This window comes from Pelodiscus sinensis, chromosome 20 (assembly GCF_049634645.1).
Source record: "Pelodiscus sinensis isolate JC-2024 chromosome 20, ASM4963464v1, whole genome shotgun sequence".
NCBI classification, from domain to species: domain Eukaryota; kingdom Metazoa; phylum Chordata; order Testudines; family Trionychidae; genus Pelodiscus; species Pelodiscus sinensis.
Window position 1 is genome coordinate 23,143,937 of NC_134730.1, and position 23,564 is coordinate 23,167,500.

At 43.1% G+C, this 23,564-nt stretch overlaps 1 protein-coding gene across 2 annotated transcripts in view; it reads left to right on the forward strand.

The window, feature by feature from the left end:
- Nucleotides 1-23,564, forward strand: part of GNA13 (G protein subunit alpha 13) — a 48,020-nt gene that overhangs the window by 17,521 nt on the left and 6,935 nt on the right. Inside the window, exon 3 of one of the 2 annotated variants that reach the window (XM_075903963.1) lies at nucleotides 15,103-15,153. The exons of the other annotated variant lie outside the window; for it this stretch is intronic. Within the exon in view, the coding sequence (XP_075760078.1) occupies nucleotides 15,103-15,153 (51 nt within the window). The remainder of the gene's footprint in view (nucleotides 1-15,102; nucleotides 15,154-23,564) is intronic. 2 annotated transcript variants of the gene reach the window in all.

A 23,564-nucleotide genomic window follows, 5' to 3' on the forward strand; every position in this document is an offset into this window, starting at 1 on the left:
AGTAATGGAAAACTCATTCAAAGCTTCTCATACTGTTGGTGAAGGCTCCAAACGGGATTGGAGGCTATTACATGGGAAGTGACAGGGAGCTGGCAACTTTCACCCACAAACTCTGCTTCACCTTCAGCACTTATAATGTTAATTTAAAAGCACTTATAATATTTAAATGGGGGGGTGTGACACTTAAACTTGCTGTGAAAAGGGGGTCACCTGTGTGTGTGTGTGTGTGTGTGGTTTTAAAAAAAAAAGTGACAACCACTGTGCTAGATTTTAATCAAATTGACTGAGTAGAAACAGCCAGTATATATTTGGTCTGCTGTCTTTCTCATTAGATTGGATGGGGAGAGAATTGATGCTATAAAATATGATCCTCACCATAAGGGATACTTAGCCCAAGTTGATGAGTAGGGTCTGTAGTCTTATGAACCTCTCCTTTTCTAGGACAAGAAACAATGGGCTTAAACTGCAGCAAGGGAGGTTTAGGTTGGACATTAGGAAAAACTTCCTAACTGTCAGGATGGCGAAACACTGGAATAAGTTGCCTAGGGAGGTTGTAGAATCTCCATCTTTGGAGATTTGTAAGAGCAGGTTAGATAGATGTCCATCAGGGATGGTGTAGACAGTAGTGGGTTCTTCCATGAGGGCAGGGGACTGGACTCGATGACTCTCAAGGTCCTTTCCAGTTCTAGTGTTCTATGATTTTTCTAGTCATTGTCTTCTGCATAGCACACACAGCACTAAATATAACAAGTTGTCGTTTGTTTGGCTGCCCATAATATAGGAAGGTGACTTAACCACTTATTGTTCTAACCTTTGTAACTTGTATTCTAATGCAGCACTTTATAGTGCTGACACTTCCATGTGCTTTAGGGGGTAGCCGAGTTAGTCTATAGAGTGCTGCCAGTCCATTTGTTTGTTTATCCTATACAGACTAACAAAACATGTAGATGTATCATGAGCTTTCGTGGGCACAGCCCACTTCAGATTGCCCACGAAAGCTTATATCACCATCTACATGTTTTGTTAGTCTGTAAAGTGCTATCAGACCATTCGTTGTTTAAGTTTGTTTTCATGTGTCAGACTAGTGCTTGTCATGCTTTTGGTACACTTGAGAGAGTCTTTGCCAAGCTTTGTCCAAACTTTTTAGGAAGGAACATAGTTCTGAATGACAAACAACAGATTTGCAGATTCATTGCTGCTTCAGGGCTAGATTAAAAGCAATTTAGCCTTGCAAATGCATGATGTCATGGAGCCAGCTGGTCAGTGCACTGAGGGGAAAAATGTTTACGGTGCATTAGTTCAGTTCTAGTTGGTTTTGCACATGACACCTGAAGTTTACAGATGCTTCCAGAGTATAAAAAAGTACTTGGGAGGTGGCAATCTGGTCTTCGATTGTATGTGTTCCCAGTTGATTTCTGGATGTGCTGGCCTGAAGTGTCGTCTCACTGTAGAAAAGGATTCCAAATAGTAGTAGTTCAAAAGTATCTGCTGCAGGCAAGTACTTCTGCAGTAAGTGAAACAGTACATTCCCAATTTTATATCTGAGTGTGAAGGATCTGCAAGTGCAAAATGGTATGCTCTGGCCAAATGGTTACTATCTGCCATGCCATGCCTTGGGCTGCCTTGAGACTTTGTGGAAGAGATTGGAATGGTCTTAGGGAGGTCAGCCTCAGTTGGAAGCACTGCTGTGGCAAACTGAGACATAGAAAATAGTCATCCATGTTTAAGCTTTTGTCACAGTTAAAAACTTGTTCCAGGCTCAATGGATATTGGGCGTTGGATTTTCTTTACATTCTGTATGCATGTGCAAGTCTCTTCACAGCCCAGTGCTGTTCAACTTTTGTTGAAGCCTTGGATCAGTTGGGTGACTTTAATGTGATGCATCTAGCTGTCTGGGTCTCTGGTTTGAAAGTATCTCCCGTTGTTAATGACTGAAATGTTTTTATAATGGCCATTTGCAAAACAAAGCTGAAGTTTTGCATCCAGTTCATAGGAAAATTGTTCTTCTTCTCACTCTGAAGCAGTAGTAAGTTTCCAAGTGTTTTATTTAGTTAAAATAGTTCTTACCCTTTCCCTGCTCCTCCCCCGGTCCTCTGTGCACACAAGGTACACTGCCTGGCAGGCTCTCTTGTCCATTTTAGCGAAAATGTAAAACCCTGATTGCCTGTTGTACAGAGAGAATTCAAAACTAGAATACCTTGATTTATTGTAAACTGAACTGTGGCTTAAAACTTTAACTTGATCATATTTCTTTGAACAGTTATATGGCAGGGGTGACCAATGTAGGGCAGGGGTGAGGAACCTTTTTTCAGTTGAGAGCCACTGTCCCACAAGAAAGTAAGTTAGGGACCCGCACAAGTGAGAATCAAAAAGAATGTGCTGAACTTGGACCTGGCTGGAGCTCGAGCACCCATTCTCCCTGCTAAGGGAGACAGACCCGTGCCTCACTGTGGGCTGGATCAAATTAAGCTGTGGGCCAGATCTAGCTCATGGGCCATAGATTTCCCCATCCCTGATCTAGGGGCTGCAGCTTTGCAGGAAACATGTGCTGGGACTAAGGTCTTCAGCCCTTCTCTTGCTAAAGTTCCAATTGCCAGCAGGTGTCTCCTGTAGGACTGAAGCCTCCAGCCCCACCAACCTGCTTCAGAACAGAAGCTTTGAGCTGGTATGCCTAGCTCTTGAACTGAAAGCTACCATATGTGGCTGGGAAGGTCAGTAAATTTGGCCACCTTTGTTATAGGGAGTTAATTAGAATATTATTGAACTCTGGAAGAATGAAAGTGTTAATTGGAGCAAATCTGAGACTCAAGGTGATACTTACTAAATTCAAATTACTGTAGTGAGTTTTTGAATGACCCATGTAAAATCAGTTTTAGGACTCAACAAATTGCTGTTTCTACTTGCCTGTGGTGAGTAGATTTCAGCTGGTTGCCCCGTTCACCGGCGGCATGCGCATGCACAGTGTGGGACTGACGAGTAGATTTCGCCACTGTTTGTCAGCCCTGATCATAACTTGGATTAATGCTGTGCTATTTTTTTTGAATATACTTTAGGTTAGAATCACTGTTGTCTGTATGTCCCTGTCCTTACTTCCCCTCCTATTTGCAGTGGCATGGGTAACTACAATGTGTCTTATAGAAGAGTAATATCCAGAAGGTATGCGGTGTATTTTTAGAATCCTTTATGGGAGAGAGTAAGAGCTCAAAAGAGAACAGAACAGCTTTTTTTGTCTGTGGGACAGTGGTTTGGGAACCTGTAGTTTAAAAATCAGAATAATCATAGGGCTGGAAGAGAAGATGGAGTCAGCCCCCTGCCCAAAGCAAGACCAATTTCAACCAAATCAACCCAGCCTAATAATCTGAATGTTAAACTTGTTTCACCAGTGATTTTTTTTTACTAGTTTGTTTTCCTTGTCTGTTGCACTTTTAGCTCATGTTTAGTTTTCATGTGGTATAAAATTAGTGTAATAGTTGGATCACAAATCTTGCAGAAGTCTCTTTAAATCCAAATGATACTTTCTGAATTTTGAAAAACCATGCAGTTGCTGCTTAGTTGTTGTGAAATCCTTTTAACGAATGAAAAATTCTAATCCTAATTTACATGTCTTTTTACTAAAGTTGATTCCTTACTTCTCACTGTCCAGACAGCAGAAACAAGCAAAACATTTTCACATTTCATTCTGATCTGAGTCTGAAGCTTGTCTTTTCAGGGCCGATACTGAAAGAGGGGGAGTTCAAGCAGCGTAGAGGTGAAGCCTTCTTTTTCATGATGAAGTTCCAATTGAGGTTTGGCTTTTTTCAAAGCCTCTAATGTGCACAAAGTGCTTTAAAAAAGGAAATAAGATTACGGTTTGAAAAGATGTAGGGCAAGCTGTGGTGCACTTGTTGTTTTGGGGTTCTCTGTGAAAGCAGATTCAATCTGTGATTGACATGCTCCATCTGTCCAAGGAGCTACAACCAGTCTAAGGCTGTCTACACTAGTGGTTTTGCTGGCAGAGAGTATGCAAATGAGGTGCTGATTAGCATATTGCAGCGCCTCATTTGCATAATTTATTAAGCTGTTTTTGTGCAAAGGGTTTTTGCGAGGGGGGCTGGACATTTTCTTTTTGTGCAAAAACCCCTTTTCCTGACAGATCCTTATGCCCCTAAAAAGGAGATTTATCCATCTAACAGGAAACAGCACTATGCGCCCCCCCCCCCCCCCCGCAAAAACAGCTTGCATGAATTGCGCAAATGAGGTGTGGCAATATGCTAATTGGTGCCTCATTTGCATACTTACTGCCAGCAAAGCCGGCAGTGTAGCTGTAGCCTAACACTCTTAGCATTTGTCTACACTACACAGGCTTTAGTCACACGGCCATGTCCTTTTGGTAAAAGTTTGACATTGTATACGCTAGCATTTGTCATGGCAGACTTTTTTTGTTGGGGATAGGGGTTTAATGACCTCTGAATGACACAAGCTTTGTTACTCCATTGCCTTTATAGACTAGGGATGTTGAATATTGGTTAATTGAATGGGTGATTAACATCACAAATTCTTATCGGCTACTCAACTATTCTGTTGTCGTCCCACGGGGGGGAGGGGAGGGTGAGCCATTGTGTTCCAGCCCCACTTCTGAGCAGTGGCAACAGTGTGGAGTACCAGGCAGGAGCTGGTCCGTAAAGGGAGCCAGTTGAAAAACCAGCTCCCCTTGTGGATCAGCTGCCTGTCGCTGCTGTCTCTGATGCAGATGCAGCAGCATGGGGTGGCAGCAGCCCCTGTCCTGCGTAGCGTGAGTTCTGAGCTCCAATTCCCAGCATGAGCTGGAACTGAGCTGGGCTGCCTGCCTGCCTGCCTGTCTCCTACACTTTAAATGCAGAGCTGCAGCAGTGGTAGGTTCCAAACCCTGCGCAAAACAGGACTGAGCCAGGCTGCTGGCCAGCCTGCTAAAAATGTACTGGCATGGGCAGTGGGTGGGGAGAATGCGTGTGTTCTATAACATTAAGCTTTTGCTTTTACAAATGGGTTTAAACAATGGACTACCTTTTCTGAGACTAGAGGATAATAGTGGTAATAGGGATACAAGTTCTTTCCTTTCTGCCACTGACTTTTGTGATGTGTAACCTGCCTGTGACCTAGTTTCCCCCTCTATAAAATGGAAGATACTCACCCAAGGCACTGAACTCCTTGGGGAAAAGGTGCTTCTACTTGCAGCTCCCCACATGGGCAAAGATTGCACTCAGAGAGAACCCACTATTGTACTGTGGAGAGGTGGGAGGTGTGAATAGTGTGAGAGTAGTTGGATTTGAGGTGAGGGAGGGATTACTGCACAGAATCCCTGAAATCTTAATGGTAAGTTAAGGGATTCTTGAATGAAATAGGAAGCCAATGAGTGAGTGACTGTGGTGATAGGTTACTCTGCAGACTTTGGTAGGCCCATCTATGATTTTATAGACACTAAAGGTCTCATGGCTTCAGGAGGCCACGAGAGGAATTGAGTAGCTTTGGATGTATGAGTGTCACACTCAGCAGATGCAGGGGCATGGGCAAACTCAATTTTGATAAACTAAGGACAATGGTAGCAGGATCAAAGCTGCAGCAGAGGACTTTGTTTGGCCAATAAAACTAGACCAGAATAAACAATGAAGGAAGTTGAGTTAAGGTGAATATCTAACTCAGCAATAACTTAACTATATTTGTTGCTAAGATTCGAGAATACTACAAGTGGTAACATTGGTAGCAGCTGTGTTGCTTAATGATCAACCCACTTTGAAACGACCTGTATGAGTTTGGGGAAATAAACCAAAGGCTCCTTGTATTCCAAAACCCACACCTATATGCTGTGTATTTAGATAAGACATTAAACAAAAGCATGCACACTTAACATTTAGTTTTGAAGTTTATTATGGTGTTGGCATGCTATAGAGTTAAGGATTCTGTCTAATTTCCCCCTGAACCTGCCTTCCTAACCAGTTACCTGCATTTTTCCCTCCTCTTCATAGTTTGTGCGCACTTTGCACCCCATCCCCAGATGCTCTTCAGTAGTATCAGCACTGATTACCTATTGTTCTTAGTACTGGCCGCTGCTTCTGACTGGTTAGCCTTATCTCCTCCCAAAATAACACGGGAACATATGAAAGCTTTGTACTCTTAGTTTAAGAAATGAGGGAAGATATTGGTACTGAGTGGGTGCCTTAAAGCCTAGACTACTTGAAATTAGAAATGAGGGATAGCTGTGTTAGTCTGTAACTAAAAAAAGGTCCTGTAGTATGTGAGGCTACATCTATGCTGCACCATAGTTTGAAATAAGATACGCAGTTTGTGTAGCTCAAATTGTGGATCTTATTTTGAAATACCTTATTTTGTAATTTGGCACTGTCTACTAGGGATGTTTAATTGCAAGTAACTAATCGAATTGTTGATGCATTTTGCATCAACTATTCGACTAGTCGATAGGGCATCTCTGCCTTTGAAGTGTAGAAACAGCCATAAGGCCATTGCTACACTTTAAAGGCGAAAGCGCCACATGAAGCCCAGGGTCTGGCCCCAGGTTCCATGCGACACTGCTGCTTGGAAGTAACCCCTTCTCCTCCCCTCCCACCTTATGATAGAGGCAGCAAAGGGAGGGGGGGGGGTGACTAGTCAATAAGTTTAACTATCCAACAAGCATTTGCTTATTGGATAGTTGACTAGTCCTCCACACCCTTACTGTCTACACAGCCCCAAGTTTCGAAATAACTCGCTATTCCAAAATGTCCCTTACTCCTTGTGGAATGAGGTTCACCGTAGGGATGTAAGTGGCAGATCAACTAGTCGCTCCCCCCTCTTGCTGCCTCTATTGAAGAGGCAGCAAGGGGGGGAGGAGAGGTGGTGCTGTGGGGAGCCAGCTTAAAAGCCCAGTTCCCTCCAGCTCTGTGGGAGGGGATGGGGTGCAGCGGCAATGTTCCAACTTTGAAATGTAGAAGAGTCCCCGCTGGGGCTCTTGTACATTCCAAAGGCAGAACGCTACCCTAGTCCTTATTGACTAATCGAATAGTCAATGGAAATCCCATCGACTTTGTTTAGTTAGTTAATAGAAATTTAACATCCCTATTTACAGGGACATCGGAATAGCAAGCCCAATATAGCGGGTTTGTTGTGAAGATGCAGGATGATAGCTATTTCGGGATACTCTATCTTGAAATAGCATTGCAGTGTAGATGTAGCCTTAGAGACTAACCAAAAAATATATCAACAGTAGCATGTGCTTTCATGGGCACAACCCACTTTGTCCTCTGAAGAAGTTGGTTGTGCCTATGAAAGCTCATGATACTACGTATATATATTTTTATTAGTCTCTAAGGTGCTACAGGGCCATTGTTGTTAAGGTGGTGGGGGTGTGGTTTTTTTTTTTGTATGTGTGCACACGATTGGGAATGTCCTTCATTTCTTTCTCTCCCTGTGCAAGGGTAACCCGAATCCTTAAGGGGTTTCCTCTTCCAGATGTTTAAAGTAGACTTCAGTCCAGTGTTGCTCCATTGGATCTATGCCCAAACAAGGACAGGTGAATAAAAATGTGAACACTTTAGTCTTCAAGTTGTTTCAAATTGAGTTATGGCTCTTTAAATGCTATTGAATGAATAGCAAAGCACATGCTTTACTAAAATCCTTTAACTTTTAATTCTAAGAACAATTTGGCTTGGTTTTAACTTTGATTACTTGGTTTGCATGTAAATTAATTCACTTTATGTTTCAGTGAATTGGTGCCACTCAGTAACTGTTTGGGTTTAAAGGGCGCATTCATTCATTTGTTGTTTCATTTAGTCGGGCTTTTTAATACTTTCCTGTTTTAAATTCTAGCAGTATACTTGAGCTGTTCGCTGCTTGCTTGTTTTTTAAGGGAACTATTAAGTTAAAACTGAGTATTGGACTTTGGGAGCCTGCTAATTTTTATAATCTGCTAGCCTCTCCTGTAAGGACTGAAAACACATTTAGTTATTACTGCTGTCTTCTGGTGAAAGGTAATTGGACTGTGTCTCAGGCTTGGAAACAGGCTGGATTGGACTTGGAAACAGGCTGGATTTGTAAAGTATCTAATATAACACTGAAAGGACAGCTGCTAGTTAGTATGTCTCAATAAGGCTGTATTAGGCATTTTCCTCATAATTTGTTTGAAATATGACTTGTTTGATCACACTAAAAATAGTTTGCTTTGACTTTCTTCAGAAGAGATCACAACTCCAGAAGGCACCCAAGCTGTCTGAATCAAACCTTTCAGAAAATGGAATATTTGACAGTTATGAATCAAGTTATTTAACAGTGAGTTTCCTGTGGTTAACACAGACTTCTGAATCAGAGGGAGGATTGAGGTCTGCAACTGAGCTGAGCCCTGGACAACTTTGACTCCATTTAAACAAAAGAACACATCCATGAGCATTCAAAGCAATTGGCTGAAATCCAAGATGGTAGAGGTCTATTTTCACTTTTGTACCAAGGGTGCAAGGGGCCACTGTTTGAACAGAGGAAGATCTTGTAAGGCCACTCTACATACCTGATCTCCAGAAAGCCATGCATCTTGTGTATCATAGTGAGTGTAATTTAAAATACTGCTTTATCACAACTACTTGTTACGTGAGCACATTTGTGCCCTAAAGTGAAACACTGTAGCACATAAGCTGTCAGAATTCTGTCCTTGAATCCAGTTTTTTATTGTCACGAACATCTTTATTCTTAACCATTCCAGTAGCATATTTCAAGCAATGTATATGTGCCACTGAATGATTGACAGTGACTTTTTTACATTGACCATGCTTTGAGAGCTGCTTGAAATTGTTCTTGAATTTAAAAACATGGCAAAGTTAATAGCTTTCACTTCAATTTCACACACATTGAGGCTTCCGTTTAAAGTTCTGCCATGCTATGTTTGTGTATGCGTGACCAAACAAATGCCTAGTTTACACTTAAAATGTAGGTTAACATTAGCTACATCAGGTTTGACAAATCCACACCATTGAGAAATGTACCTATGCTGACAACTCCCATTTACAGGTGATGTTCAGTTGACAGGAGAATTCTTCCATCATCCTAATTGCCTTTACTCAAATTCCCGTACTGACAGATTAGGTGTAGGCTGTCTGTAATATGTGGTTATGCCATTATAGCTATAATCAGGGCTCGCCAAGCAGCGGCAAGCCCCGCTTGCCAGCCGCACAGTTCTGCGCTTTGTGCATGCGCAGATGGCTCTGCGCCGGCTCTTCCGGGTTGTAATCTACTCACCTGTGGCGAGTAGATTACATTATTTGTCGAGCCCTGGCTATAATATCCTAGCCATGTTGGTCTAGTCCACATAGAATAGATATTTCCCAAAATTAAGGGAACCACACAACAATGCTAATCTTCCACTGTTACCTCTCTGATCCTCCATAGGTGCTCCCTGAATTTTATAGCATGGTTCCTGGAAACAAAACTTTTTAAAGTTTGTATTGTGTTGGGGATTGTGGAGTTTTTGATAGGTGTGTTTATCCTTAAAAATATCAGATATGCCAAGTGTGGTCTTCCTTGGCTCTTGCTTATGGACTTGGTGATAGGATGAGCTTTCAGCTTAGTTGTGTGGCAGTGGTATTGAGTCTTTTAAAGAAAGGTTTCCTGTCTCCCAAGTGCTTAGTAGGCCCTAACTTTTAGTGTTAAAAATGACTGTTCTTTTCAGTCACTTAGAATTGTAGTTCATGGTATTTCACTAGTTTTCCAGCAACCACAGACTTAGTGTGCCCTTTATTTAGTTCTCCTTTTCCCATTGTTACTATCACTGGTGTAGCTCTAGCAGCAGCAGTACTGAGAGCATTAGCATAGATGCGGCAACTCCTTCTTACATCATATCATTTAGATCTACTGAGCTGCAATTGGGAAAGGGGGAAGATTACTTAGGATCTCTGGATGCAAACTGATATAAATATTAAAGTTCTGCCAAATGTAAACTAACTGGAATAAATTCCTAATCTTTCATTTAGATATCTTTGGCATAGAGATGTAATAATGTTGTCGATTCACCTGTAAGCTTTTGCTTATCGGTTAATGTGATAGACCAGAGTTTCTCTACCAGTGGTACAAGTACCCTCTGGTACTCAAGAGAAGTCTGGGGGGTACATCAATACAACTGAAATTTGGAGAACTGATTTTTTTGTGTTAAGTTTTACAGTGCTGTATTTTTGTACTTTTTACACCCAAAAACGTAATCCGCCCAGCTACAATTAAGTTGTTTAAACAAATGTATTGCAATGGTAGAAAAAATTTGTCTGAAAACTGTAGGTACTGGGGATACATATAATTTTTTTTTTTTTTTGAAAAAGGGATGCTTTATTTAAAAAAGTTGACAGCTATAGGCTACACACATTCCCTCTTCTGCGTGTGTCTCCCCCCCCCCCCCCCCCCCCCCCCCCCCCCCCTAGCAGTAAGTGTTTTAGAAGGCTAGCCAGCAGCATGGCTGAGTCCCAGCGTACGCCGACTGGGTCTGGGACATATCCCTGCCATGGCTCTGCATTTAAAGTGTATTAGGATCCAGGCGGGCAGGCAGCATAGCTCAGTTCCGGCTCACATTGGGTCCAGGATCTCAGACCCCACTCCTGGAGAGGAGCTGCTGCTGCCTCTGTACCAGAGGCAGCAGTGTGTGATAGCAGGCAGCTGGCCCGCAAGGGGAGCTGGTTTTAAACAGGCTTCCCTCATGGACCAGCTCCTGCCTGGCACCCCACGCTGCTGCATCTGGTAAAAGGCAGCAGTAGGGTGACGGGGTTCCCTGGAAGTGGGGATGGAGCATGCTGGCAGCCGGCCCAACTCCGAGGACTATAGTCTACTAACCAATAAGAATTCATGAGGTTATTTGACTCTTCCATTAACCAATATTTAACATCACTGCTTTGGCACTACAAGTGGCAATAGTAGGTTTAAAGAAACTCATACCTTTAATTTTTCTTATCTTCCTTAGTCCTCTTCAATAAGGTTCCTTGTGCATATTAAGTGGATTAAAGGACAAGAATTCCCTATCTCCCTATAATAAAAAGGGGTTGACTAATGAAGTAATATTGTCCACAGTAGTTCTCGTATTCCATTGCAAATAGGGAGAATCAAATTTGATTGGTTTAGACAACTACACTAATACATATCCAGAAGAACAGCCCTGAAACAACTATTAAATGTTTGACTAGTTATGGGCAATATGGTCCTTGTATCTTAACTGTACCTTCAAGTGCTCTTTGGAGACTAGATTAGTAGGAACTAGACATTGTTTTTTTTCATTAGTTAGTAATCGCCACTTTACATCTTACCCTTGACTCGCTCAAGTATTTGGAATTCTAACTTTTAAGCCATGAAAATGTTTTCAATGCACAGTTGTCTGAATTCCCTCTGATTAGAAATAGTGTGGTTTGAGCAATACTTAATCTCCAAAAACTAGACCTATTCAGCATAGACAGCTTAGTGAATGCGAGTGGGACTCTAGTCAGAGCAGTGCTTAGTCCAGTGAAATTGAAGGGCTGAGAATGAGGCTGAAAGTGTTAAGTTTCTAACTCTGATCCCTGTAATGTATGGAAATGACCTGGGTAAGGAGAAAAAACTCCCAGGCTAGAGAGACAAGGGGGGGAAATGTGAATTGAAGTTCACAAGAACTGAAAGACTCTTGCCTTCTCAGAGGTCTCATAAGGTAGCAGCATATTGTTAGGAACTTTTGCTCCATTGCTGGCTCTTGGAGTGTGAGAATGGTTTTGGCTAGATAAAGATCTGTCCAGCACATGCCTTCTGACACAGCAGCAAACAAGCTAAAAACCCAAGTAGAAATATCTTTCTCAGTGCAGCTGTTGAAGCTTCTGAGTGTTAGTTTGGAAACTTACTGTTAAATGTGTAGGTGTAGGGCATTTACTGTGTGCTAATATATTTTGCACTCACGTTCTCAAGAGGGGATTTCCTCTAGAAAGCAGCTTTTGGTGCTGCTTTATGACCTTCTATTTTGTGAGTTAGCTTGTATGCTGTGACAGAACAATTACTGTTGTGGCAATAAACTCCCAGGACTTGAAAGGTAGTCGCAAATTTATTTAAATGCAGTAAAGGCCTCACTAGAGCAATACACATTCCCTAAACAGAATAGTGCTGTTAAACTAAACAGTTCTCTTTGAAGGCTCTTGGGACAACACTGAACTATAAGTCCGTATTTGGGTACTAGATAATAGTCTGACTTTTTTTTTTTTCAAAGATGCTGTGCACCCATCATTTCCCATGAGAGCGGTAGTTCTCAAAGTGCAGCCTACTCAAGGCTCAGCTTCCCCTGTGGTGGGGAGCCCATGCTGGTGTGCAAGCTCTGGGCACCTCTCCCCCACTCGTCTGTGAGGTTGGAGCACCAGTGCTGGCTTCCCACTGCGGTGGGGGGAGGGCCAAGCCTCATGGACTGGATCTGGTTCGCAGGGGGAGCAAGCGGCTCAGCATGCTGCTGTTTTCCCTCCTTCCAGCTGGGGGTACAGCATCCTAGGGAGGTGCTGTCTGGAGGCTTTCCCCTCTGCTACTATTTGCTGGGAGCAGCAACAGGAGGTGCCTGGGAGCGCGTGTGTGTGTGTGTGTGTGTGTGTGTGTGTAAAGCCATTTAAGCCCCATCCCTCACATACTTCCCCTACTAAATGCCCTGCACCACCACCCCTCTCCTACGTCCGTCCCCCCCAGCTAGACCCTCCACTTGTAGCCCACTCCTGCACCCAATGGAACCAATACTGCTGGCTTCAGGACAAGAAGTGTGTGTGTGTGTGTGGGGGGGGGCTCTGAACCCCTGCAAGAAGCACAGCTGAGTGCAGTCAGGACCATGGTGCTGAATTCTCTCCCCCAGACCTCAAAGCTGTGTAGAGTAGGGATGTTAGTGTGTATTCGTTCACATGATTAACCCAAAGCCCAGGCTTATTGGTTAATTCTAATGGATTCCTACACTCACGCTCACGCCCACCCTACCCCTTGCTGCCTTCCATAGAGGCAGTAACACAGGGTGGGAGGCGGGTGGGAGCTGGTTATGCACAGGCAACCAGCTTGAAAGCTGGCATCTCTATGTACCCGCTCCTGTCTGCTCTCTTCTCTCCTCCTTGTGTCTCTTCTTCTCCCCTCCCTCCCTCCCCCCCCCCCCACCCCGCCTCTGTGCGGAAGGAGGGGGCGGCGGGCTCATCCATGTACACAGTTAATGGTTACACTTTCACATCCCTAGTTCAAAGGAAGTCTGGGCCCCAGCAATTGCCTCCTTTGGTGTCATCCTCTCTTCCCCAGCTCCACCCCCCCACCCCACACACACCCCGCGGTCGGTCAGCCGGCCTGCCTGCACCCAACTTCCTGGCCAGACCCCTGAAAATGTTGTCATCGATAGTGGTTGGCTGAAGGTCCATGGAAAGGTTTACATTGAATGGGGTGGGTCAGAGCTGAAAAATTTGAACCACAGTGTTGTAGCCTAAATAAGGATTTAGGAATTTTAAACATGCTTTAAAAAGTGTCATAGATTTTTCAGATAGAAAAGGTGACCTTTGGGCTAAGTAAAGATGGAGTCAGAAGACCTGGCATTTCCTGCCTCTGCTGCAAGTCGCTTTGCTGTATCTCGTTCCTCATCTAATAGGAGTGCGTACTTACAGCCTCATCTCGCTGAGGTAGAGGCATCTGTAACTTTTATGAAGCACTGTGAGCTTCTGCAGTAGATGGCTTTAAGTGGACGAATTATACCTGAGCAGTCATACTGAATAACCACCAGTGAACTTTGAAATCTGGTATTGTTTTCCAGTACTGTAGATTGTTAGTTTATGAAAAGCAGGTGGTGATAAACCAGATAAAATGTAATATGATAGTGGTTCTTTAAATACTTGGCTCCGTGTTTGTCACTTCAAGTACATCAAGTAATAGAATGACTCTCACTGAAGTCCCGGCCTTGTTTGTTTAAAGGTCTGCATTAAAACGGCAATTTTAAAACCTGAGCGCAGTGTATGTTTGCACTAGGTGAACTGCACCTACTAGTGAAAAAGCTAGCAAGGACATTAACTTCTGAGACTGTCAGAACTAGATGGAATTTTCTGTAGTCTTGGTTTGTTAAATCTCCTAATGCCCATTCAGACTTTACATCTTAATGCTGTCTCCTCTAGAAAGTGGTGCCCTCCTTGGTCATTTTTTAAATATTCATTCTTTAGTGAGGGACCTTACCAGAGGTTTCTCTGCTCCCTTATTTGTAGTTCTGTTATGACTCTAAGTAGTCCCTCCTATTCTTGAATATTGTGTAATTTAAAGTTTCTTGTTGCACAGATGAATTGTGTACTGCAAAATCTTAACTTCCTACTCTTACCTTCACCAGCAAAGGAGTATAGACTGCTCTCTATTTGAATTGATGGCCAAATGAGCAATATTTCGATTGTTTTGTATTTAAGAACTGGTAAAGTGTAACTTACAACTTTGCCTTCTTGTTATGACTGAATAATTCTATAAATTTGTTTGCATATGATGGTGTTCAAAATGTCAATTGTCAAATGAAAAGCATGGTATTGTCTTGAATTTGAGAGAGTCTCTTCAATAGAAGAAATATTATGCACAATTGCAACTTGGAGCACTATTCATAACTTTCTAAACAAGGTGTGCTTATCCAGGGTAGTCTTTGGCACGAAGATGTATTAAAATGATTTAGATTCCTCTGCTCGTTATGGTTCTCTGTCGTCTTGCTATGGTCAGCATCTAGAAGAGTTGTTGTACAGCTTAAATAAACTTATTGCAGTTGACCTGTATGTGTCTGTCTATATACAGTTTTCTCAGGAATAGCAAAAAATATTAAATGTGATTACTTTATGCTGAAGTTATGAATCTGTGGTTTGTATAGTGATTGCCCAAATGCACAGCATTGATAAAAAATGAGGGGATCCTAAACTTTCAAGTAGTTTTAACTATTCCAATAAACTGGACATGCTTGTTTACATGATTGAATATTAATCTGAGTGCCAACCTCTGTAAAATTCAATTGCGTACAGAACATATAGATGACAAATACTTAATCCAAACACACTTGGTATGCAAGTAAGTAAACTGGACTTCAGGATGAAAAATTCTGTGACCAAGTCTGTCATCTGTGTGAGAGACTAATCAGTTAATTTTGTTTTTTAGGGAGAGTCTGTAAAATATTTCCTGGACAACTTGGATAAACTTGGAGAATTGGTAAGTTTGATTTAGTTGGGAAGTTTAAATTGTTAGCTTTGGATATCAGTAGGGATTTTGCTGGTGTAGTTTAAATATATAACTTATGGTCCTACTGTGGTTTTTTTTCTCAAGTAGGTGAAGAATTAATACAAGTGCTGATGGCAAATTGATCTCTCCACTCTTCCGAGGGCTGTATGTGGTTGGGATGTAAGCGTGTACATGGTTAACTGATGAGTCTGGGCTTATCAGTTGACATGCATGCTTACACATTTACCTAAACACATTTTAATGTCCCTTATTTACAGGCTGACAAAACTTTCAGATGTGAGTGGCTTGGGGTACAGAGTAGAATAGGATGACTGTTCTGTGTGTAAAATCTTCACAAAACAAAGTACGACTGTAGCCAGATAACTGCAATTTAATATCTTTATTCTGGCAAATCATATAGTTGATAAAATTTGTTGATAAGGGCCGCTCTGCAGAGCCACAGCGGAGGTAGCTCCAGGAGCTGGCTCGAACAGGAAGTGAGTAGTCCCGGCTTGTGCTGGCTCCAGGAACCTTTTGTGCTGCTGCTCTGCATTTTGAATGTTGTAAGAACCACTGGGCTCTTACTATATTTAAAATGCAGATGTACAGCATCCCGAACCAGTGAGCCGAGTCCAGCGGCCCCTGTTCACAGCGGCCAGCCCTGCCAGAGCAGCCTCTGTGTTAAGCCAGCGTCCCCCAGCACCAGCTCGTGTCCTCCCCACTCTCTGCCTCTCATGGAGGCAGAAAGGAGATGGGGAAGCGACTAGTCAATACTCCACTTCATTACTTGCTAACATCCCTAGGCCAAGAGACATCTGTAGGTACAAATTGCTGAATCAGTAACTCAAACAGAATATATGAAGTCAGTAATTTTTCCATAGAAAGTGCACAGTTGTGCTATGGTCTGAAAATGCATATAAAAATAGTAGTTTCCTTATTTGTTGTATTTAATTTGAAAATCAGATGTGTTCTTTTTACAAGTGTGAGGCTTTTTTTAAAGCCTTTTTCTAACTAGTTCCCACCAGGATTTGAGTCAAGCTGGATTCCTTGAGCTTTCATATACTACGTTCAATAAAGATTACAACATTAACGTGTAGCTAACTATTCTGATGTATGAGCCATATTTAAATCCTGCTCAGCTTCTTTTAACAGGGTTGAAAAGTGGTAAGCTTATTTTTCTCAGGAAACTGACTTCATGAGTACCTGGAGCAAATCTGTAACGAAGGGTGGCTTTTATTTTTTAAAATTTTTTAGTCATTCTTATGGTCATACGTATATTAAGTTAATAAGTGTTTCTCCAGTTTATGTATTTTGGTATGCTAGTAATACTGTACATCCATTGATCTGGATGGCTAGAGGGCGGTGTTTCTTAAACTTTTTAAGACTGAGGAACACCAAGGATTTTTTTGTTGAGCAAAAGAAAAAAGGGGTGGGGAAAAGTTGACACCCCCAAAAAGTCACCTGTCTCTTTAAGGGTGGCCATTTTGAGCTCCACAGGACAACTCCAACTGCCTCGCAGCACACTAGTGTGCCACGGAACACAGTTTAAGAAACACTGCTATAGGGCAGTTCTAATCTGATTACTCAGCTGCTTCTTGCTAGAAAATTTTGAACTTTTGTGCTTAAATGCAAGAAACCTCTACAACAAGAAAATTATGTGAATGTACAGATAAATGTTACATTTTGTAATGTGTCTTACATTAATATAGTTAATACAGGGTGGAATCTTTGTTTGCTAGGGAAAAATATTTCAATATTCAGTTTTTCATGGGATTGTTTCTCCCCAGTGACCAGCATTTTGATTGTTTTGCCTTATGGGCTTCTGTGTATTTGTAGGGCCAGTTGGTATCCAGTGGGCTTGTTCTGCAGAAATTTAGCATGGAAATTTTCCTTAAAATGGGAAGCTAACGTCAACATAACTGGAGACACGGCATCACTGTTGGGGTTCCTTCGGGGCTAGAACACCAACAAAAAAGGAGTGCTCAGCACCCACCAATTATAGCTGTTTGGTGGCTCCGAGAGGGTAGTGGGCAGGGAACTTAGGAACAGGTGAGATGAGGGCAAGGCCTCAGGTGAGGGTCGGGGTGAGGGCTAGAGGCAGAAAGAGGGCCAGGCATTGGGGAGGGGAAGGAGCCTAGCGTAAAGCATCCCCAGGAAAAAATAAGTTGGCATCTATGTTCCCAGCGAATGATTTGGAAGAACATAAAAGTGGCCATGCTGAGTCAAACCAATGATCCATCTAACTTGAACAGTAATAGTTTTGGGCTTCACAACATCCCCTTTCAGTAAGTTCCATAGTCTCTCAAGATGATCTAATTTGAAGTGGGTTTTGCCCGTGAAAGCTCATACTATATGTATATTTTGTTAATCTCAAAGGTGCCACGGGACTAGTTATTTTTTTAAGTTGTTTTAAAGCAGTTCCATAGGTTGACTGTGCATTGTGTGAAGAAATACTTCCCTTTGTGTAAAATGTTCTGCCTATTGCATTGGGTGATTAGGTTCTTGTGTTCTGTGAAGGAATACGTAACACTTCCCTGTTCGTGAGTTTATAGACCCCTATCATTTTCCTCCTCCTTAGTCTTCTCTCTTTGAAGCTGAGCAGTGTGGAGCTCTCCTCCTATGGAAGCTGTCCCATACCTCTAAACTTTTTTTGATGCTTCCGTGTACGTTGTCCAATTCCAATATACTTGAACCTCTAAGCCAGCAAACCTGGGAAATGTGTATGCCACACTAAAGAATTTTTTTGGACCATGCTTGGGTACTGGGGTGGGGTGTGAGAAGGTGTATGAAGGGGTGCTTACCTCTCTCCTGGAGGCACCTGTGGCTCTGTGGCCCCCCCCTCCCCTCACACCACTCTCAGGCACCGCCTGTTGATATGGGTGTGGCAGGAGAAAAGCCTCCAGAGAAGTGCTTCCCTGTGCTGCTATTCCCTCGCCAGAGCCGCTTCCTCCACTCCCTGCCTGGGTCCAACCTATGGGTATTCCCGGGTAAGTGACTTCCCCATTAGGAAGGTTCATGTGTGTGTCTTTTTTTTTTTTTTTTTTTTAGTGACAAGAACTATGTTCACCTCTTGTTTGTTTTTTAATGGTTGAGTGAGGAGAGGCTAAGCTACTAGCTAAACTTTAAATTATATATAGAACCAAAGCAGTCTATCCTAACTTGATTATCAGGTTGGATTCCACATATCTCATAGTGGGTCTCCACTTGTTTACCTTTTGATTTATTGGGAGCCTGTCTGAAGCAATAAAAGGATTCGCTGGCTTTTTAAACTTTCTATTCAGATTTTTTGCATCCATTGTCATATCTGTCCACAAATTACCTTTAAAGCAATCATTGAGGAGACTGCTTCTATTTTTGCAGTCACCTTTAAAATTCTTAATCAGACAATATCAGAAATTCCAGTTAACTTTGCCTTACAAGTCTGTAGCTATAAATAAAATAGATAACTGCATTTCTTTAGCACAGTGTTTCCCAACTTTTTTTGGCCAAGAAACCCCTTTAGAATTTCGAGGAACCCCAGTCACGAAAATTGGTTGAGAGCTATGGCTTTTTTTTTTTTTTTTTGCGATCTCTAACAGAAGACGGGGAGGAATTCCGAGGTCTCACCGGACCCTGGGGTTCCGTGGAGCGCTATTTGGGAAACACTGTTAGCAATTGCATCTTGAACCAAAATGATTTGTCACAATCAGAACGAGTTACTTTTAAATGTAGATAATCGTATTTAATCAGCTGTAAGTGATAAATGTTGTGTAGTTTTCTTCAAAATCCACTTTTAACGAAAACGATTACATATTTTCAGGCAAACACTAGGTAACTATGTTATGAAAGAGTAAGTAAAGCTTTGGACTGATTCTTTGTTCCTTCCCATTTGTATGATTAGAGCACAGCTTTTTGCTGGAGGTTAAAGATTATTTTTGTACTTTGGAATTGTAGCAGTTCGCGTAGAAGCACTCAATACTTAAGTCATGCAAAGACTGATTTAAAGGTACATTCTCAATGAAAAGACAAGATGTGCTTTTGTCTCCTTTTGAAATAAGCTAGAGAAATGGGCGTACATAAATCCTACTCATTGTTCAGATTGACAGGTCATCAGACAAGGAAATCTGCTCTTATTTGCATATGTAATTATAACCAGGCGTGTGTATTTCAGAGTTAATTGTAAATTTGTTTTTAGTATCTTTTTAACTATTGACAGAGTAAAATATTAATGGCAAAAGTTTCATATAGATCCAGAGCTTTGCATAGCATGTTATATTAAGGCTATGCCAGCACTACAAACTAGAGGTATGATTCTCCTGTTTGTGTAACAGTGTGAGTGTAAATTAAAGATGTTAGCACATAGCCATTTACACAATTAGCTGATAGGCCTGGGCTCATCAGTTAATCATAACTGTGACATGTACCTACTCACTCCCATTGCCCTTGCAAGTGGGGGAGGCAGGAACTGGTGCCTATGGGGGAGCTGGCTTTTAAGCCGGTTCCTGTTGAGCCGCCTCCCACAGAGGGGTGGTGGGTGCGGGTAGGCAAGGGATCTAGCTTAAAACTGGCTCCCCATGAGTACCAGCTTCCACAGAGTTGTGTCTCCCCATGCTGCTGCCTCTGTATCAAAGGTGTGGGGAGAGGGGAGGGGAGGGCAGGAACTGCTTTAAAAAAAAAATCCAGCAGTTACACATTCAGCATCCCTAGTATCATACACAGCCAAGCCAGGAAGATGCATGCTTTGCACAGCTGTTGTGCCTCTAAGTCCTGTATAACTGTAGCTGTACTGCTAGGTGTACTTGTCCTACTCTCATTGATCTGTCTCCAAGCATGGGGATCACATCCTTATGTTCAGACATGGTCCTTGCCTTGAGCAGATTCCGATCTTGATTAGGCAGACATAGTATTGCATGAAGATAGACAAAGGAAGTGAGTCTCAATAGCAAGTGACACATCTTAATATTTTTAGTAGCTTGGGAGAACAGACCAGGAATGGAAGTAGAGGAAGGAAAATAAGGCCATAATGTAATGGGTGTTGAGGCGGCATTTGGAGGAGTTGGAGATGCTTGGCTCCTTGGAATGGAGATGTTATCTTTCACTGCATGCTGCTTTGGTCCAAGTTGCGGAGGAGCAGGAGAGAGGAAATGGCAACGCTTAAAAGGAAGTGAAGTGCTAGGAACAGGGATGAGTGTGACCTGAGGAGCGCTGCAGACTGAGGAGCTAGAACTCGAAGCAAACAGGTGAAGAAGCACTAAAGGATTGGAATGGGAATGACATGGTTATTAGAGCAGTGGCCAAGGGAGATTGGATAGAATGAAGAAGGGAGCTTCAGGGAGGCTAGTGATGAAGGTGTCATTTGTAATGGCTGAGAAAACAATTGCACAATCCGGAACATTGGCAGAGAGGATGACTTCAGAAATTGTACAGGAGCAAGAAGGCCTCGAGTCTAGATGTGAAAAGGAAAGAAGGAATTAATGCCCTGAATACAGGGAAGAGTGGATTGTTAGTTTGGAATATGAAATTCAGGGGTTTTCTCCTATGCTTGGGCATTGGGAAATCTGAATTGATGGGAATCTCACCAGTCAGTGGTGTTTGTGCACAGAATACTTGACTTGTATTTTATGTACTCCTCAGTGAATTAAATGCAGCAGCTTTTATGTGCCAATAACACTAAACACTTGAAGTGGGGAAGTGAAACTTTTTGATGGAAATTGCAGAAGAAATGTAAGTCTAACATTAATGCCCATAACCAAAGTGTCCTGGTCATTGATGGTGATCTTGCAGGCATAAGTATCTTGGGAGATCTAATAGGTAGTCAGGGTCTTGCATTTTATCTGCTGGAAAGCAGTTGTAGAAATGTTTTGTGTATTTGAAATGTGTGCTCTGAAAGTTTTTCTCACTTCAGGAACATCTGATCTTCACTGGCTTTGATGGAGAACCTCTGAGAGGGAGTTGATATCAGGAATGGGTGTGATATTTTGCTCTTTCACTGAAAGGGTGGCAGTGTTCGCTCTTCAGCAAAGACAGTCTCTCTTCTGAATGTGCATTAGGCACTGCAGTTAAGTGATTAAGGGGGAGGGGAGGTTACATCTGACGACAGTTAAACAGAGGATTTTTAGTCTGATATTGTAACCTCTCAGATTTTTCCTGAGAGTCTTTACCGGTCAGACCAGACCTGACTTTAATGTAGTAAAGCAAGCAGAAAAATGTACTAAACGTTCAGTCTGCATTCATCCATCAAAGGGGCAAATGCCCAACTTCTTTTTCCCTGAGCCACTTTTAAGATAGGGTGGAGTTCTAAAGGTTTCAGCTTTTATTTTGAGAAACTAGGTGCTATTGTCATCAATGTGCATTAATACCTTAAAAATGAGAATAGTGTCGTGGTGGCTCACAAATATCTTGGTAGCTGAGTGATTCTAATGGAAAAAAACAGTGTCTCAGCTGTGCCCAGCTAGAATAAAAGAATCAGAGTTCAGACAAAACAGTTGCTGTTCCCTTTGTTCTCATGCGTGGAAACCAGAAAGTGAAACTAAGTGCTATTTAAAATCTTCAAAACTATTTTTGACACCTCACTTGTAATTTTTACCAATGCTTTTATTTTAAGTAAAACTAGGACCCCTTTTAAAAATTCATGTTAACGGATGTCTATTGAAATAGTCCCATAATTCCCTATCTGTAAAACTTCACATGATATTGATATCTTCACATTTTTTTTAAAACAATTTGTCTTAAATTTATAACAATCCCTTGTTGAAAAGAATTAAACATCCAAGTTTTATGTAGGTTTAATATAAAGCAAATCAGGCACATCAGTATGAAGGGATTTCAAAATCTGAATTGTACTACAGTTAGTTAAATAAATACAACTAGAATTTAACCATGTGTTTATCCAGGGATCTTCTTTCTATCTCCAGTAAAAGTTGGTTGAATCAAAATTCTCTTGATCTTACCTCATGAGTCGTTCCCCCTCCCCCCCCAAAGGCCTCATGTTATGACCCGTGGTGATCCTTCATTGATTGACTGGGATTATCTGGATAAGATCTTGGAATAGGTTTTAAAGTGAAGAGACTTGCTTTTGAGCTTCTGTGTTTAAAACCTAGAACTTATTTTTCAAAACTGCCATGAATATCAAAGCATGTCTGAACAGTGATGTAGAATGATGGATTTGTATTAGAAATATGAAGGACTAGTTGACTGTCCTATAAGCTTATCAGAAAGAGGGAGCTAGGAGGGGGTACTTCAAACAGGCAGCACCGCTTGGAGCCTGGGGCCAGACCGTGGACTCCACACGGTCCTGCCACCTTTAAATGATGTGTGCAGCCCAAGGCCATCTGGGGTGTCCCCAGGCTGCACGCGGTGTTTCAAGGCAGCAGCACCACATGGAGCCCAGGATCAGTTCTGGACTCCCCCCGCTGACCACAGGCTCCATGCAGCGCTGCTGCTTCGAAATGCTGTGGGGAGCCCGGCATCGGGCACCTCACGGCATTTCAGAGGCAGCACCGTGTGGAGCCCAGATCAGCTGGGACTCCCTTACTGACCCCGGGCTCTGTGCAGCACTGCCACTTTGAAATGCTGTTGAGAGCCCACAGTCAGGCTGCACGTAGCGTTTCAAAACATCAGAGCTGTGTGGAACCCAGGATCAGTCCCCAGCTGACCCCAGGCTCCACATGGCTTTCTCCTTTGAAGTATAGCAACATCCCCCTAGCTCCTTGTTTTGGCTTTTGTGATGGCATCTGTGGTAAAAACTAGGCCAGTGGTCCCCAACCTTTACGGGGGCGGGGCCACTCACGCGCCGGGCGCCCGGGGGCGGGGCCACTCACGCGCCGGGCGCCCGGGGGCACGCCAAGGCCGGGGCCGCCCGAGCCCCTTGTGCCGTGGGCCTGGGGCTGGCGCCGCCGCCCGAGCTGCGTGCCTGGGGCCGGCACCGGCGCCCGCATGTGCCGCGGGGCTGGGGCCGCCCGAGCGCCGTGCACCAGGCGCCGGTGAGTGTCGCGCGCCTGGAGCCTGCGCTTCCAATGCGCCGGGGGGCGGGGCCAGCCCGGGTTGTCGGCGGGCGCCTACAAATGCCCCGGCGGGCGCCATGGCGCCCGCGGGCACCGCGTTGGGGACCACTGAACTAGGCAGTCTCCGTACCTGATCAGTGGTGTTGGATGTGTTTTAATTAATCATGAGCAGTAGTCAGAGGGGAAAAGGGTAATGAGTGAATGCTTACTGTTTAAATTTCATACTCATTTTATGCAGCCCCCTCTGGGGTAGAGGATGGCAGCCAACAAACTGGGTCTGCGAGGGAACACTTGGGTCTCCAGTCCCCTGATCAGCTCTTCTCCCCTGCCCGCCCCCCGCCTCCCTCCCCCAACTGCTCTCCTTCCTAGGGCTAAGACAGGCACCATCAGTCCTAAGAGAGACTGCCAAGGAAGCCCCAC